The sequence below is a fragment of the Hylobates moloch genome, unplaced genomic scaffold (assembly GCF_009828535.3).
Source record: "Hylobates moloch isolate HMO894 unplaced genomic scaffold, HMol_V3 SCAFFOLD_2, whole genome shotgun sequence".
NCBI classification, from domain to species: domain Eukaryota; kingdom Metazoa; phylum Chordata; class Mammalia; order Primates; family Hylobatidae; genus Hylobates; species Hylobates moloch.
The window spans coordinates 145,838,443-145,854,421 of record NW_026652277.1 but is presented as its reverse complement, the minus strand read 5'-3'; the positions used below and the strand labels follow the sequence as shown (position 1 = coordinate 145,854,421).

Below are 15,979 nucleotides of genomic sequence, written 5' to 3'. Positions count from 1 at the left end.
TTATCCAAGGGAATGAGTGGGGGATCTTGCTGCAAAAATCATGAAATAGGTTGGTAAACAGAGAAAAATTAACAAAAGCAATGAATAAAAAATAGCAAAATCCTGATTTGGATTTGATGTCCTCAGGTATTTTTGTATGCATATGCAGAAACATATATGTATTTACTACATAATATGCATATACATGATTTAAGATATGGAGAAAGGTATTTAAAGATACAATGTATTTAGGATTTAGAAAATTATTATTATTATTATTATTATTATTATTATTATTATTATTATTTTGAGATGGAGTCTTGCTCTATTGCCCAGGCTGGAGTGCAGTGGCGTGATCTCGGCTCACTGCAAACTCCGCCTCCTGCGTTCACGCCATTCTCCTGCTTCAGCCTCCCAAGTAGCTGGGACTACAGGCACCTGCCACCGCGCCCAGCTAATTTTTTGTATTTTTAGTAGAGACAGGGTTTCACCATGTTAGCCAGGATGGTCTCGATCTCCTGACCTCGTGACCCACCTGCCTTGCCCTCCCAAAGTGCTGGGATTACAGGTGTGAGCCACCGGCCTGGCCAGGATTTAGAAAATTATTAAAGCAATAGAGTATCCTCTTTATTATTTACTCTAAAAATATAAATAATTTCAAATGTACAAAAAATCATGGAAAACAATAAAATAGCCATTAATGTACCATCACCCTAATTTAATAGAAGTTAACAGTTTATATTATTGTCTCATGTCGTCTTATTCTTAAGGAATTTTTAAATTAACATTTAAACATGCATACATGTAGTACTAATCAGTGGAATGCTGGAACCAACGAGTGCCAGAAATTTGTTAAGTTTTCAGGAACTTTGAATAATATCACGCTGATAAACTGAAGTTGCTATAGTGGAGTATTTACACCGCAAAAATGGACAAATACTACAAGATGGCGTTTTATGTTTCTTGTTGGAGAACTAACAGTTCCAAATTTTACCAATACATTGCTGGTTTTTCTTTGTCTAGTTTAACTGTCCCATCATATTTTACTGAATGAATAAAATTCAGTTTATTTATTTGCTACTCAGGAATATTTGGATATTTTCCATATTTCACAATAACAGATAATTTAGAGTTCAACATCTTGTGCATATCTCCTTGATCTCATATACAGCAGTGGTTCAAATGTGGAAACTTAGAAGTAGAATTGCCGGGTCCTGAGGTTTATGCATCCTCAACTTTACTAGATAGTAACAAATCATTTTCTAAAGTCACTCTAGCCGTTTACACTTCCAACAGGAATGTTATCATTTTTGTTTCCCATATATAGCCCTATGAAATGATATTTCAAGTAGTATGAAAGATACCAGGGGTAGTTAGAATTTCACCAACAAGAAGTGAGGTTGTGGATCATGACCAATTCTTTCTCAGGGTTATGGGTTTTCTTTGTCCTTTTTGCTGTCTTTGACATATGGAAGTTTTAAAATTTAGATTGGCAATCTCATTTCCTGGTTGTTAGATGTATACATTTTCTCTTTTTGATACCCTGTTCACTTTTGATTATCTTTTTTTTAATTGCATATAGAAGATCTTTACGTATTCTGGCTATTTATTCCTTGATGGGTATTTCCTTGACAAATAACTTATCACTATTTGTGACTGTTTTTTTTTCCTCTTTATATGTGATGTATTTGAACATACAGAAGTTATAAATTTTTTATAGTTGAATTTTTTCAGTCATTTCCTATTAGTTTATGCTTATTACCCTTGTCTGGGAAATGCTGATATCATAAATGTGGCTTCCAATATTCCATTTTGAAATTTGACAGGTATGCTTTTAAAGTTTAGGCTCTTTTGACTAATTCTCTAAAATGTATAAATTGGCTGTCATTAATGCCAAAGAGAGAGTTGTTTGCAAAGAGTACAGATTTTGGTTTGACTCTAAATTATTCATCATTAGTTTATTATCATTCTGTGGCCAGCACATGCTACACATTTGGAATACAGAGATGCACAGGCAATGCTCTTACTCTTCTGGTGGGGACAAACATACCACAGCACAGGCAGTACAGCATAAGGGCTAAAAGAAGCTTGTATATATTACTCTGAGAGCATGGGGGCAATGAATCATTTGCCTTGGACCCATTAACTGTCCTGTTAATTCATTTACTCTGGCGTAGTAGCAATTTATGGAGAACTGAGATTACTACCATAGTGTCTCAGCCCTACACCTTTTAGAGCAGGGGTCCCCAACCCCTGGGCTGCAAACTGGTACTGGTCTGTGGCCTGTCAGGAATAGGGCCACACAGCAGGAGGTGAGCAGTGGGTGAGCAAGCATTGCCACCTGAGTTCTGCGTCCTATCAGATCAACTGTGGCATTAGATTCTCATAGGAGTGCGAACTCTACTGTGAACTGTGAATGCAAAGGATCTAGGCTGTGAGCGCCTTGTGAGAATCTAATGCCTGATGATTTGAGGTGGAACAGTTTCATCCCGAAATAATCCCCTCACTGTTCCGTAGAAAAATTGTCTTCCAGGAAACTGGTCCTTTGTGCCAAAAAGGTTGAGGACCACTGCTTTTGAGGATACCAGTATTTACTTACATCCTTTTCCTGATTGAATGACAATGGAAAAAATTTGTGGATCTTTTGCAACAAGAATAATTTATCACAGATATTGCTTGCTAAGATGTTTTATAGATTTATGAAAAGGGTAAGAACCTGTTTTTAAAGATTGGTTTCTGTTTGCAGAGACGAAATGGAGAAGATATACCAGTAGCCCAGACTAAGAACATCAATCATAGAAGGTTTGCCGCTTCCTTCAGATTGCAAGAAGTGACAAAAACTGACCAGGATTTGTATCGCTGTGTAACTCAGTCAGAACGAGGTTCTGGTGTGTCCAATTTTGCTCAACTTATTGTGAGAGGTAAGGTAAAATTGTTTTCACTTCACAAAATTGCATGACTTTATTAGAACAAAAGCAACTCTGTAGATATTTTGATTGATTTTTAAACTATAGTGTTTCTGATGTCAAGTCACTATAAAAATATATCATTATACAATTTCCCAGAATGTGTGAAGGTGAAATTAAGACTGTAGTTTGTGAAGTTTTTGAAGTTTCTAGTAAGTGTTTGCCATTGAAAGAAATCTATTTTATAATGCTCTAAGTGGACTAAATATATCAAATACCTTACTCCACATTGTCATCACCTCGTTTGTATTTTAACTTTAGATCTAGTTCTTCCCGTTTAAAACAGTTCTGCGGATACTACTTTTCTTTGAAGCATTGTGGCAATGAAGTCAAGGTCCAAGTTTCTATTTCCATGTAGTCCTACAAATTTTACTGATATCAAAACCCAATAGTGAATCTTCACTGATGCGTATTTCTTACAGAATCTTAGAAAGTTAGAACTACCAAACAGTCCTCACTAATATTCTTGGATACTTAAGTTACTAGAAGAATGTCAGGGATTATGACATATCACTACATATTTGTAGTGAATACTGGAAAAATACAAGTGCAAAACACATATTATATTCATTTAAGATGTATAGAGTCCCTCTTATATTGTAAGCACTGTTCTAGGTTGTAGATATTAGAGATACAATTGTAAATGTAATACAATGTCCCCACCCACATGGAGCATCATATTGAGTTATGTTAGGCAGACTATATAGACAGGTATTAAAAACGTAGTATCAAGTCAGGGTATGTGCTGTGAAGGAAAAATAGACACAAAACATTGGAAATTGATATTTTAGTTAAGATGTTCTGGATAGCCACTCTGAGAAGGTAACAACTGAGCTGAAAGCTAAAAAATAAAAATAGAGACTTCAGCCGTATGAAAATATAGAGGTAAAGCAGCTCCGTTGAGTAGGATATCAAGCATCAATCAATATTGACACAAATGAAAATAATCGTAACCTGTTTAAGTCTCTTCAAGGAGAAGTGTGAGAGACTTTAGCAAAATTATCTAAACTGGGGCTGAGACTGTAAACGTATAATGGAAGGCATTTGCAAGTGAGTTTTCTTTGAGTGAGGATCTGAAGGTTGAGAGAAAGTTGCCCAAGTAGGCGTATGGATGTAGGGTCAGGGGCAAGAGAAAGAAACACCAGCAAGCAGAGAACACAGCACATGCTGAGGCCTACGGGCTGGAAGGAGAATATGAGATATGTCCATATTTTATAATGCTTGGCATCAAATATCTTTACATATATTATTCAATATTGTCTTGTTTTTAATACTTTAACCTTTGATATTTTTAACGAAAAGAAATTTGAAATTCAGACTTTATGATAATTTACCCAGAGCAAATTAAATCTAATGATTGACAGCCAGAATAGAACCCATTGTTTCTTGATTCTTAATGGTGAGCTCATTCTTTTCCACTACAGTTTTCCCTCGCATTACCATTATTGGATGGTGCTATCAACCTCTTGTAAACTTTAGTCTTGGAAGACTCTATGGCTCATTTTTTAAAAAAACTTTATAGATTAAATATGACTATTTTCAATGTAACTTCTCTGATGTCTCTGTAGTCAGCTCATATCACCTGCACAAGTTCATGAGATCACAGTTTCAATTAAGAAAATATGATAGTATTTGACTTCCGTATTTAGGCAGAGAAACGGTTTATCACATGTTCATGCATGCATCTTTGTTAAGTCCCATTCCAGCATCTCTCTCACCTGAGCCTAATTTTGAAAGCCTGAAGGTGTCCTTGGATAATATTCAGGGTGATTAATATGCTATGGATACAGGAATGTAGGTGTGCTATGGAATTATCACGCTCACTGGATCTTCTTTACCATATATGCATTCACAATTTGCAACCAGTGAAGGAGATGGTATCTTAATAGTGTACCTAGAATGCTTTTGAATAACAGTGATGTATAATACGTAGTTATGTATGTTCTATATGGTTATCTATACATTTTTTCCCAGAAAAGTCACTCTTGATGTATTTCTCAAAAGACTGCAGAAGACCTGTTGATGCTTTTATCCAGGTGCTCCCTTTACATGTGTAGTTCCTTCTTTCGTGCGAACATTTTCTGCCTGTTTATTTTAAAAGAGAATCATTTTGTCATTACTAGATCTCTTTTGTTTCTCTTAATTGATAAGTAGATTTTATTATTTTATCAAAGCCTAGTTTTCTTTACCTGGAGACAACTACATTACAAGGCTGTTCCAGCAGTATTACTTGTTACATTAATAATGATTTCAATAAAATTTATAAGAAAGAGGATCCTTAAATTTCATTGAAAAATTTGACCTTGTTTTTTTGAGACAGAATCTCGCTCTGTCACCCAGGCTGCAATGCGGTGGCACGATCTCGGCTTACTGCCCCCTCTGCCTCCCGGGTTCAAGAGATTCTCGTGCCTCAACCTCCCAAGTAGCTGAGACTACAGGTGCGTGCCACCACACCCAGCTAATTTTTGTATTTTTAGTAGAGAGGGGGTTTCTCCATGTTGGCCAGACTGGTCTTGAACTCCTGACTTGGTGATCCATCCGTCTCAGCCTCCCAAAGTGCTGGGATTACAGGCATGAGCCACCACTCCCGGCCTTATTTTTCCTTTTTTTAAAGAAAGTCCTGCCATAAGTTTTGTGATTTTTATGTTGGAAAGGTTGAGTTGAAAGATGATGGCATTTTGAATTTGTTATCCAGAGTCTGCTATCATTTTAGAAATATATTTTGATAGTTTTGGCAATTTTATTTTTCTTTCAACACATTTTAGGTTGTTCTATATTTAATACTTACAGGTGATACTTTGCTTGCAGTTTTATTTGAAAACCAATACAGAGGAATAAGTTTTCTTGTTTGTAGAGATAACCACCAAATAAATATTATTAACCAAAAACATACCCTCGGAGGTCAGCTGTCCTGGTGTTGAAACAGTGCTGAGAATTAACTGTGCTGACAGGTCCTATCTCTCATTGGCACTTTTAAAGCTGACATCCTGTTACATGGATACAAAAGATGGTAATTTTAAAGGAAATTTTTGGGGCAGTGATATGAATAGTCTTTAATAAGAGCTGGCATGGTATTGCCTGTTGTCAAAGATGACCCAAGGGTAAAAGTTTATTAGTGCATTTTCTCCTAAACTGAAAGTGACAGGGCATGCTTAAGGCTTTTTTGTTGCTGTTTGTTACAAATGAAAATTTCACTGCAAAATTTTCATGCTGAAGAGTATTGATCTATGTTTTCCCACAGCCAGACGAATAAAAAAAAGTATGGAGAAACAGAATTTACTTTGCTATGACTTTAGAATTGCTTCCTGATCATTTTGAATAATGATAATGTATTCAGCTTATGGAAACCAACCTTTATTGACTAAGAAGTTTTTATAGAGATGAGATGAAGAGCAGATACTTTTGCTCAGTGTTTTACAACATTGAAGTGTAAAAAATTTGAAATACAAGTTGAAGTAGCGTTTATAAGCTTCAAACTGAAAGCACCAAGCTTCAAACTGAAAAGCACCAACTTTGTAATCTAATTATGCTACAGATTATTTTGCCATTCCTCACCTCAGCTGTGATCTCCTCAGTCTGTTTCCGTCTGTCTAAACCGAAGACCCACTTACATCTTGAACCAGCTGACAAGAGTAAACTTCTATAAAATTCTCTGATTCCTACACCTCACACTCAATTTCTATTCCAAATTGTTATATTTTTATATCTGTCGTTTTTACCTGTGAAACTACAATTACATTTTAAGTACTTCAGTTTGAAAGCACAGTTTTTGGTTTGTCATTGTTAATGGCTTGAGTTTTAAATTTTAGTGTCAATTACTAGTCATTATCAAAATGCTCTGGACACAAAAGTACTTAGTTAATATTTTAGTCTGTTCCTAATGAATAATAGTGACCTCTAGCTATAAATGGGGGTTAGTATCAATCACTTTACCTAACCTTACTCGGGGTAGTTACCCAACCTTATTCAGAGTTGTTGTTTAACATCATAAGAAATTCAGACAGATGTCATTACTTTCTGTTGTAAGACAATATAAACTAGCTTATACATAAGAATATTTACTAACTTTTGTGACTGGGTAGTACAGGATAGGCTTCAGGATTTGTTGATCAAGTCATTAAAGATCCACGTTCTTTCCAATTCTTCACTTTGTAGTCTATGATTTTGGCTTCTATCCTAAGCCAGGCCCACCTCCTAGTCTTAGGAGAGAAATATGACTACATGCTTCCTTGGTCTTATCCAGTTAGGGATAAAGAGGGCAGTACCTACCACAACTATCAAAATAATAATAATAATAATAGTGCATCACTGGTTATTGGATAAACAACTAGTATGTCCAGTAGAGAGCTTTTGTACAGAGGACTCCAGAGCATAAACAGTGTTACTCAGGGTTAGTTCTTTATTTTATTCAGATAAGATAGTAACTGAGGAAATAATGTCAAGAGAAGGTACAACTTAATCTTGAAGGACATACAGAGTTTGGAATATGGTACTATTGGAGAAGGGTGTTACCATACTAAGTCAAGTAACAGTATGAGTCATAGGTAATCAGTAGGATCATAGCTTATTTGGTCAATGGGGGACTGTTCATGGAATCACTTGCTTTATGTCAGTTATTTACTATGCATATGAAGAAGGAAAGCATTCAAAACCTATTAGAGCTTTTCAGATTTTGCTTTTACTATAATTGTAGTTTATGTCCTATCAGAGCCTGTCTTGTTCATCTTTGTTTGCTTCAGCACCTAGCACAATATTTACATGAAGAAATTCAGTACTTTTCTCAAAATCAACAAATAAAATTGTTTAGTTGAAATCAGAGGTGTGGGACTGACCCTGGCATATGTAGGGGATGAGCGATGAACCACATATTTCTTCTCACCTACAGATGGAGTCAAGTTTGCTGGCATAAAGGAAGTGATGATGACAACTGTAGTGTCTAAACCAGACTCTTTCCTTTCTCAAGTGGACTATTAAGGGTGACTTTTCAGTTTAGTGTAAATATTTTTCACTTGAAAAATAATATTGATTTGACCAGTATTCTATTCCGGTACTCTAATCTTTTTGTACATAAAATTAAATCTGATTTTTTTTGGTGTTTTTATATAGGAAGCAAGGTCATTTGGGAAATGGAAAATATTTTATGAGTACTTTTGCTAATTGGTGACTAAAGGCCATGGAATTTCTAGCTTGAGACCTTTAGCAAGCTGTTTAATACCATGCAGTATTGATTTTTAACTAGTTTTCCTAGCACAGCTTTCAGGCTCATGAATTCATATAAAGATCCTTTTTCTTAATGGTGACTTGAGATCCCTTTTCTTCTCTTGTAAAAACTGGTCATCTTGACAGGAAGTTTGGAATTATCTTGGAGAATGTAATTTAAACAGCTATGTTTTCTAAAAACTGAAATATAATGAACATTTCAGAACACACTGAATCACATACTAATTTTACCCCCCAAAACCCCTAAATATTTAAAAAAGCCCGTGCAGCCAGTGGATACCAAATGTGTCAAATTTGGAGGAGTCTCCAAATCTCTCATATTTAAAAATTTTACTTTGCTCCCCTTGAGTATGATAAAAGAAACATTTAGAGTCTCCTCTCATTCATATTACCTACTTGTAATTCAGGTGATTTCGTGTTCAAGATGTCTGGTACATATTTAAATTCTAAATGAGCAAAAGAGTGCTAGATGTTCTTATTTCAGATAGTATATTGTGGTACAACCAGAAACTGGATACTCATTTGAATTGTTCATATAGTCCATTAAACATACATTTTCAAAGCTGAAAAGCATTTAAAAAAAGATAGTATCTATGTTTATTTAAGAGTAGTAGAAAAATTATGGCTTTTAAATCTAATATGAATATTGACTGGGACTTAATATAATTACTGAAACTCTACTTGATCCACTTCTGTACACCATTATGCCAAATACTTTTTTCTATTAATTTTCTCCTTTTCTGAGTTTCCTTATAGCTACTCCATAAGGATGGTAAAGTGCAGCAGTTGTTTTTGTCAGAGTGATTTTTTTCATTTTATTTATTTTCTTTCAGTTTGTTTTTAAAATAAAAATGCGATGAGAGTTCTTTCCCTAAAGGTTTCTCAGTTTATTTTCCTAGGCAATTCATGGGTTGAGTGGGTAGGGTACTGGTCACTGCTCTTTGGAGTAAATATTGGGGGTTTGCTTTTGATGAAGCTTTCATCTTAAGAATTTGAAAAGGATCAAAGAGGAAGCAGAATCATTTGCATAGTTAATAATTATTTCTGCTGAACTCAAGGGAATTTTATTTCAGATTGTTGACGGTAGGCCTGTACATGTTTTCTAAGTTTCAATTCTCTTCTCTGGGAGTTTGTGATAAACGTAATTTGGACCAATTTCCGTCTGCCAAGGGACTGCTATCTACTACATGGCCTGAGTGTCTTCGTAGTTTATATTTCCCTATCTGTTAATCATTTTTCTTTCTCTTACCCCAAACCAAAAATAAAGCAACAGTGTCCATTTGAACTAAGATTTTTTAGTCTTTCTGGGTTTATTTGCAACTTCATTGAAAAATCAGCTAGCAGCCTTTATTGAGTTCTTAATGAGGTAATAGGCAAGTGCATATTATGATGTTAAGTATTCAATAAAGACAAATGCCAAAGAAATCGCATACATAGTCTCAGTGCTTAAGAATCTCATAATTTAATTCTATAGGAAATGTAGAATTATTGAGTGTCATGGCACAGAATTTTGACTTAGGTTTTGATTTTAAACTCTGTAAGAATAAAAAATGTTTCCTAACAAATAAAAAATAGTCTACCTGTTTTCTAACTGCAATGAAATAGCAACTATTTCACTGAAACCCCTTATTAGGCACTAATTTGGCTTAAAAAAGTTACACTGGGGGAGTCTTATAGAATGTTAATTGAACAGAAGCTCTATAGTTGACAAATTGGAATCAATCAGTGAGGGCAGGGAGATAAATCAGAGTGTTTAGTGATATAATGAGTAAGGATGGCAATAGAAGTGTTGTAGTGTGAGATTACTTCATTAGTTTAAGTTCTTGAGTCTCTCCCACTCTCCCCTCCACTTCATCTTCAAGAGAGTCATTAATAGCAGGGTTCTCTACCAGTATATGACTTACAGGTGAGTTTTTGTGTTTAGCTTTGCAGTTAGCATAAATTATTTGCCACTTAAGCAGTGCATCTTTTAAAAAGCTAGCTAATATACATTCTGCTGACCAGTAAAGCATGATCAGGAACGTGACTGTTACTAAGAATACAAACATGGAAATATATAGAAAACAAAAAAAAATGCATAAAATGTTATGTAGAAGCCTTGCAAATAAAGCAAATAACAATATGTAATTATTTATTAATGTGTCGATCAAAACCGGCTTGTTCAAAGTTTATGATAGTACCACAGAAATTGCTTGCTTTCTCATTTGGGTTAAGATAAATGATGTTTTCCCTCTTTCTAGGAAATAATCTGACAAGAATTAAAACCAAGTATAAGGTCAACACAAATGAATACAGATAAATAATACTTTGTCACTCCTCAGCATGGATTGTGTTTAGTTCATGATTATTAAGTTTTAGAAAAAAAGGAAATATTGTAACATTTCAGTATTAAAAGTGAGAATTTGGGGACAGAGAGCTGGACAGAAATTAAATAATATGGCAGAAAATACGGCGGCTTTCCTCAAATATAAATATACAACCGTCTCTTCTTGTACAGGCTTTACTTTAGCTCTGATATTTGTTTTTAGAGAAATTATGGCCTATAGATGTGTTCTCATCTCTTACAAGGTATATAAATACAGTGACTTTTACACTTTAGGATATAATTTATCCTAGTTATAGGCATATAACTTTCTTTTGCTCCCCAGTTTCTGTTTTCTGAGCCCAAAATTGAGAAAATAGTTTGTTGTTTTTCTTTGTTGTTGCTTGATTTGGAGTCATAGATTTAGCTATGATGACACAGAATTTGTCCTTGTATTAAACAACAAAACGACAAATGGGTAATTACTTGTACCTTCGTTAGGAAGAAATTTTACCCATAGGTTATTTACATATTGCTGATTGCCCCTGGATTTTCATTAGTCTTTTTTATACATATGGAGTTACCATGGCTACTCTCATGTTGCCATGCTACCTCCTCCAGCAGCTTCCCTTCACATTAAGAGGGGGGGAAAATCACAGTCCTTTCCTGTTCTAAGTGGCCCTAAGTGAAATATCCCCTGGCTGCCACTCCAAATTTGTTCTTTATCACTCACCTCCTTCCTTGATCCACAGCAGGCAAAGCCAGCTCTTCTGAGTATACTTCTGTCTCTGGGCTTTACACTTCCTGCTCTTTCCACCCTCGTGTGTTTTTTCTTGAATAGATGCATGCTTTTACATTCTTATTCCTTTCAGCTTTCTTCTCATTCCCCACCCCGCCCCCTCCCCAAAAAGAGCTAAAGGCCAAATGGCAATTATTTTCTAGTACAGAAGAGAATTCATTGATTTTGTTTTACTGTTTTTTTTTTTTTTTTTTTTTCCTCCAGAGTTATTTAGGTCAAAGTTTTTGAAAGATCTTTATGTAATGACTACTATCGTTAAGTATATGCAGAACAAGATAATGGTCTCAAAGATTTTTGTGCTGTTGGAAATGCAGTGAATAGAAATCTGTATGCCTGAAACTTGTTTGTAATATTTATATAGAAAGATTCCTTTATTCATATTTTATTGCACAGCCTTTGAGTGCCCAGCACTTTTCTTTATTCTCACTGCCATCACTTGTCTCTGTCACCGTCTTCTCTTTCATGTACTTCTATAAAAAACCTCCTTATTGATCTCCCTCCATGAGCCCTTACCTTCTCCAAGGCGGTCTTCACACAGAAGCCAGAGTGACTGTATGACACAGTAAGTCAGAATATGCTCCTCCTGGCACCAGCAGCTTCCTGTTCATGCGCTATAAATTCCAGCTGCCTCATCACAGCTCCAAGGCCCTGCTTGCTCCTAGGCTTTTAGCTGTGCTCACCCCCTTCAGTCCTTCATAAGACTCTCCTTTGCTCACCAAACTCTAGCAACACTGGTTTTCTTTCACTTGCTTGAACATACCATGATCTCTTGTGCCTTAGGGTCTTGGCTTTTTCTAATTGCCCTGCTCCTTCAAAATATAACTGCATTCATAACATCTGTCTCCTCCATGAGACTGATGTACTTAGGGACCCTTTCCTTTTGCTCGCTCATGACTGGATCTCTGTAGCCAATACGATGATAAAAGTCTAGCAGATCTCATCAAATATTGTCAAAAAAAAACAAAAATAGTGAGGTATAAAGTGCCATATGAATGACATGAATTTAATGTGTAGAATGAGGAGGGCAGCCTCGTGGCTGCCTTTTAATGGTCAGGGGATGTGCTGAGGAGGATGAGAAGTTCCGTCGGACTCTTGTTGGGTGGGTAGCATTTGGACAGTGGAAGATAAGTAAAGGGCATTCTGGGCAGAGGGACTGGCACTGGAAAACATGTTCTTGTGGACTAGCAGTAAATATTGACTGTAACACAGTGTTTTCCACTGAAAACATCTGAGATGATCCTGAAATTGTACTTTGAGGCCTTACTGTGGAACAATTTGAGTGCCAGACTAAGAAATATAAAGGCATCGTGTTATTTAATTTGGGAACATTTAGGAGTTTTGAAGTAGGTTACTTACATGTTATCTGTCTCAGAAAACCAGGATAGCAGATGATGTGGAAAATGGTGCATTTTTAGGGAGTAAGTTAAGGGGGCTCTTACAATTTTAAAAACTTGAGATGATAAGTGGTAAGTGTTCCTGGGGGCGGGGGGGGGTTGGTTATGGTAGAAAGAATGAGTCAAGGATGATAGATTAGGCAGCAATGTTGTTAAAGCATGGTGGAATGACAGGAGGAGGAGGAGTCAAAGGAGACTTCTAGATTTTTGTTTGGGATATTGGATAAAATGTGGTATTATGGTCAGGGATTTGGAAGCCTTATAGAAGAACTCATTTGAGAGCATAGATGATAAGTTTAATTGTAAACTTTCAAATTGGGGTGCTAGGAACATATCCAGTTTTAAAATCTTTAGGAATGTGGGTAAGCCTTAAACTAATCATAGGGCATTAAGTAAAGACTCAATACATGATGAATTGAACAATAGGTGCTTAGTGCATAGAAATTGTTTATATTTCCTAAGCTCCTATTTCATATCCTTTAGCCTATATTATTGGAATTTTTCATGTTGTTAAACTTTGGATGAAAGCAGAGGTTTTTAACTAAATGGAAAATTTAGAAAGAGAAACCGGACAGTTAAATATGATGTCTTTTTTATTGCTGACATTATCTGCATATAAAAACACATGTAAGATATATCATGTGTAAATATTTCCCCCACTGCTTCATGTAGATTCCTGACTGTATTTGTGGTTGTCGGTTAAGTGGAAATCTTTTTCCTCTTCTTTGTAAAACTTTTTACTTCATAGAAATAAAGCAAACTCTCTACAGGCTTCTCTACTTTCTCTTCAGAATTTTATTGCTCCTGATAATAATGCTCCTAGACCTTTTTTCCTACATCAATGTTTTAAAGAGTTGGGGAGAGGGAATTTTTTTTTTTTTCAGGGGGTAGGACTTTTGGCTAACAGCATTTCTCATTCTCAAAGAATGTCATTCACTGTAGTGGGTGGTTTGAAAATATTTACTTAAGGGTAGATAAAGAGTTCCCACCTGACATAATCTTCCTGTGTTAAAATCCCCACTCAATTTGGCATTTCTGTGTACTGTGCAGGATTGCTAAAAAGCAGTTACCATGACCAGACTGGTTGATGCATGGTAATGATGTAAAGCAGGGTGTTTGGAATTCAACATGGATGGTAGAAATGCGAGATGTCAGAGAAGCCATATATTAAAGAGAATTTGAATTGGAAACTGAATCCCAATCTGCCACCGAGAACATTTTGATCATTTTGATTTATTAAACTTTTACAACAGCATTCAGATGGAGCTGAATTAAAACCTTTAGTATTGGATAGTTTATGGGACACCAACCACTGTGTTACTGGTATCATTTTGAAGGTTCTCTTAGCATCAGTGAAAAGGGGAAAAAATGAGTGGGTAAGATACTTATTTTAAAGGAAGTTTTCACTTATATTCTTGCATTTAACTTTAAATCCCTCTTTTGTTTGCATTGTGTCACTGTTAAACATATTTTATAATTTTAACATATTAGATACCTTAAAGTTTTGAATTTTACTGTGAAACATTTTTGAAATTCTGATTAATAATTTTCAGATTGAAACACTGCTTTGTATATATGGTACAGGCTATCTTTTCTTTTTGTGTATATCTGTACACTCAGAGGCATCTGTATCTGTCTTTGTCTATGTTTGTGCTGCTGAGGTTTATAGATAAATATTCAAATACAAATACTAATGCAATTTTGAAGCCTAACTTGCATGTAAAAGAGTGCATTTTCCTACAACTATTGAAATTCTGTACATCTGGTTTTTTAAAAATCAACCATCAGCAATCATGGATAGTCTTTTCTTACTAGTAAGTCAATCACTATCAGAGAAGCACTGTAGGTGAAAGGCACTATAGTTCACACTTGGTTTTGTAGCAGGGAGAGGGTACTTAGCTGTGAATCAGGAATGATGCAAAAGATGGATGAGACAGAGTTCAAGGAGCAGTAATGTGAGAGTCCAGGACAATCATTTCAAGCTGTCTCAGCAGTAATGATGGATGGCTTGGTGGCAAGAAGTAATAATACCAGATAATGAAAGATGCATCTCAGCACCTTGAGCCCGAGCACACCGTCTACCTTTTGGGGTTCTGGGGCATAATGATTCCTGATTTGCAACCAAAGGGTTTTGCTGCACTTAGCAACCCAGATTTTTGGCAGCTGTGAAGGAAGCAAGTGGCATATCAAACACTCCTGCACATTGTAAATTTAATTACCTCATATTTATGCATAGTAGTTGTTGACAGGAACTTGTAAGCTATGCTAATATGGAAGGTAATTTGTTACCTCCAGAAATCACTTTCCATGTGTCTTCTGATCATTATCATGAAACATGATAAATGATCTAGCCCATGAGGTATAAATGAAAATGAAATGGATAATTGGATTCTATGTCTACATTGTGGCTGGAATAGTCACAGCAATTATAATTGAATTTATCTCATAAAAATGAGTTGGCAATACATCAGTGACCTTTCATCATTTTGAGCCTATGGTATTATATGAAGCTACTTTTGAGATGATCACAAAAAATGTATCATAATTCTTTTTAAAGAGTAATCTCTAACACTTAAATTTTCTATTTTCTTGCCTTATCTGCCTATATATTTTGAAGTATCTAGTTTATCTACAGCAAGTTTTAGCAATTAATACTGATAATCCTTTTTTTATACTGAGAATGAAGTGTTTTGTTGTTACCAATGCCTTGACTGAATGGCTTAGGAACAGTGTAAGACACTCTGAATTTTTTATTTTATTTTATTTTATGAACACCGTTTATTATTAGCAGCATATATCTTTCTGCTGGGTGATGGAAGTGTGCGTTCTTGCTGAATGTGTGTGTTCTCTTTGATTCTTATGTTTCTGATATACCAAAATGAAAGAGTTTGTTTTAAATATCACCAGACTTTTTTCTCTTTACCTTCTCTTTAAGTCACTTTAAATAATATTATTTTATTATAAACATAAAAACCCTATATATTCATTGATTTGATTAACATATTTGAGGATCACCATGCATTAATTATTGGGTTTATTGCTAATAAAATGACTAAGATACACACTCTTTAGGGGGTTATAGTGCCATATGTAACTATGGTAATATCTAGTTTTAAAATTATAACATAATTTCTTTTTTCTCCACCAGGCTCTTTTCATGAGGGTCCAAGTAGCAAATAAAGCTTCTGTTTATGTTTTTGTATTTCTAACTAAGAAAGTCTACTCCAGATTCAGTTACTAACAACTATATGGAAAATAAGAAGTTATCTGGAAATGTGACTTCTCTTTTGAATGAAATATGTCAATAAGTAGGACATGT

At 35.2% G+C, this 15,979-nt stretch overlaps 1 protein-coding gene across 9 annotated transcripts in view; it reads left to right on the top strand.

Annotated features, from left to right (window-relative positions):
• Positions 1 to 15,979, top strand: part of PTPRK (protein tyrosine phosphatase receptor type K) — a 557,269-nt gene that overhangs the window by 299,174 nt on the left and 242,116 nt on the right. For all 9 annotated transcript variants that reach the window (XM_032158857.2, XM_032158849.2, XM_032158831.2 and 6 more), the window contains exon 6: positions 2,726 to 2,900. In XM_032158857.2, coding sequence (XP_032014748.1) covers positions 2,726 to 2,900 — 175 coding nt within the window. The remainder of the gene's footprint in view (positions 1 to 2,725; positions 2,901 to 15,979) is intronic.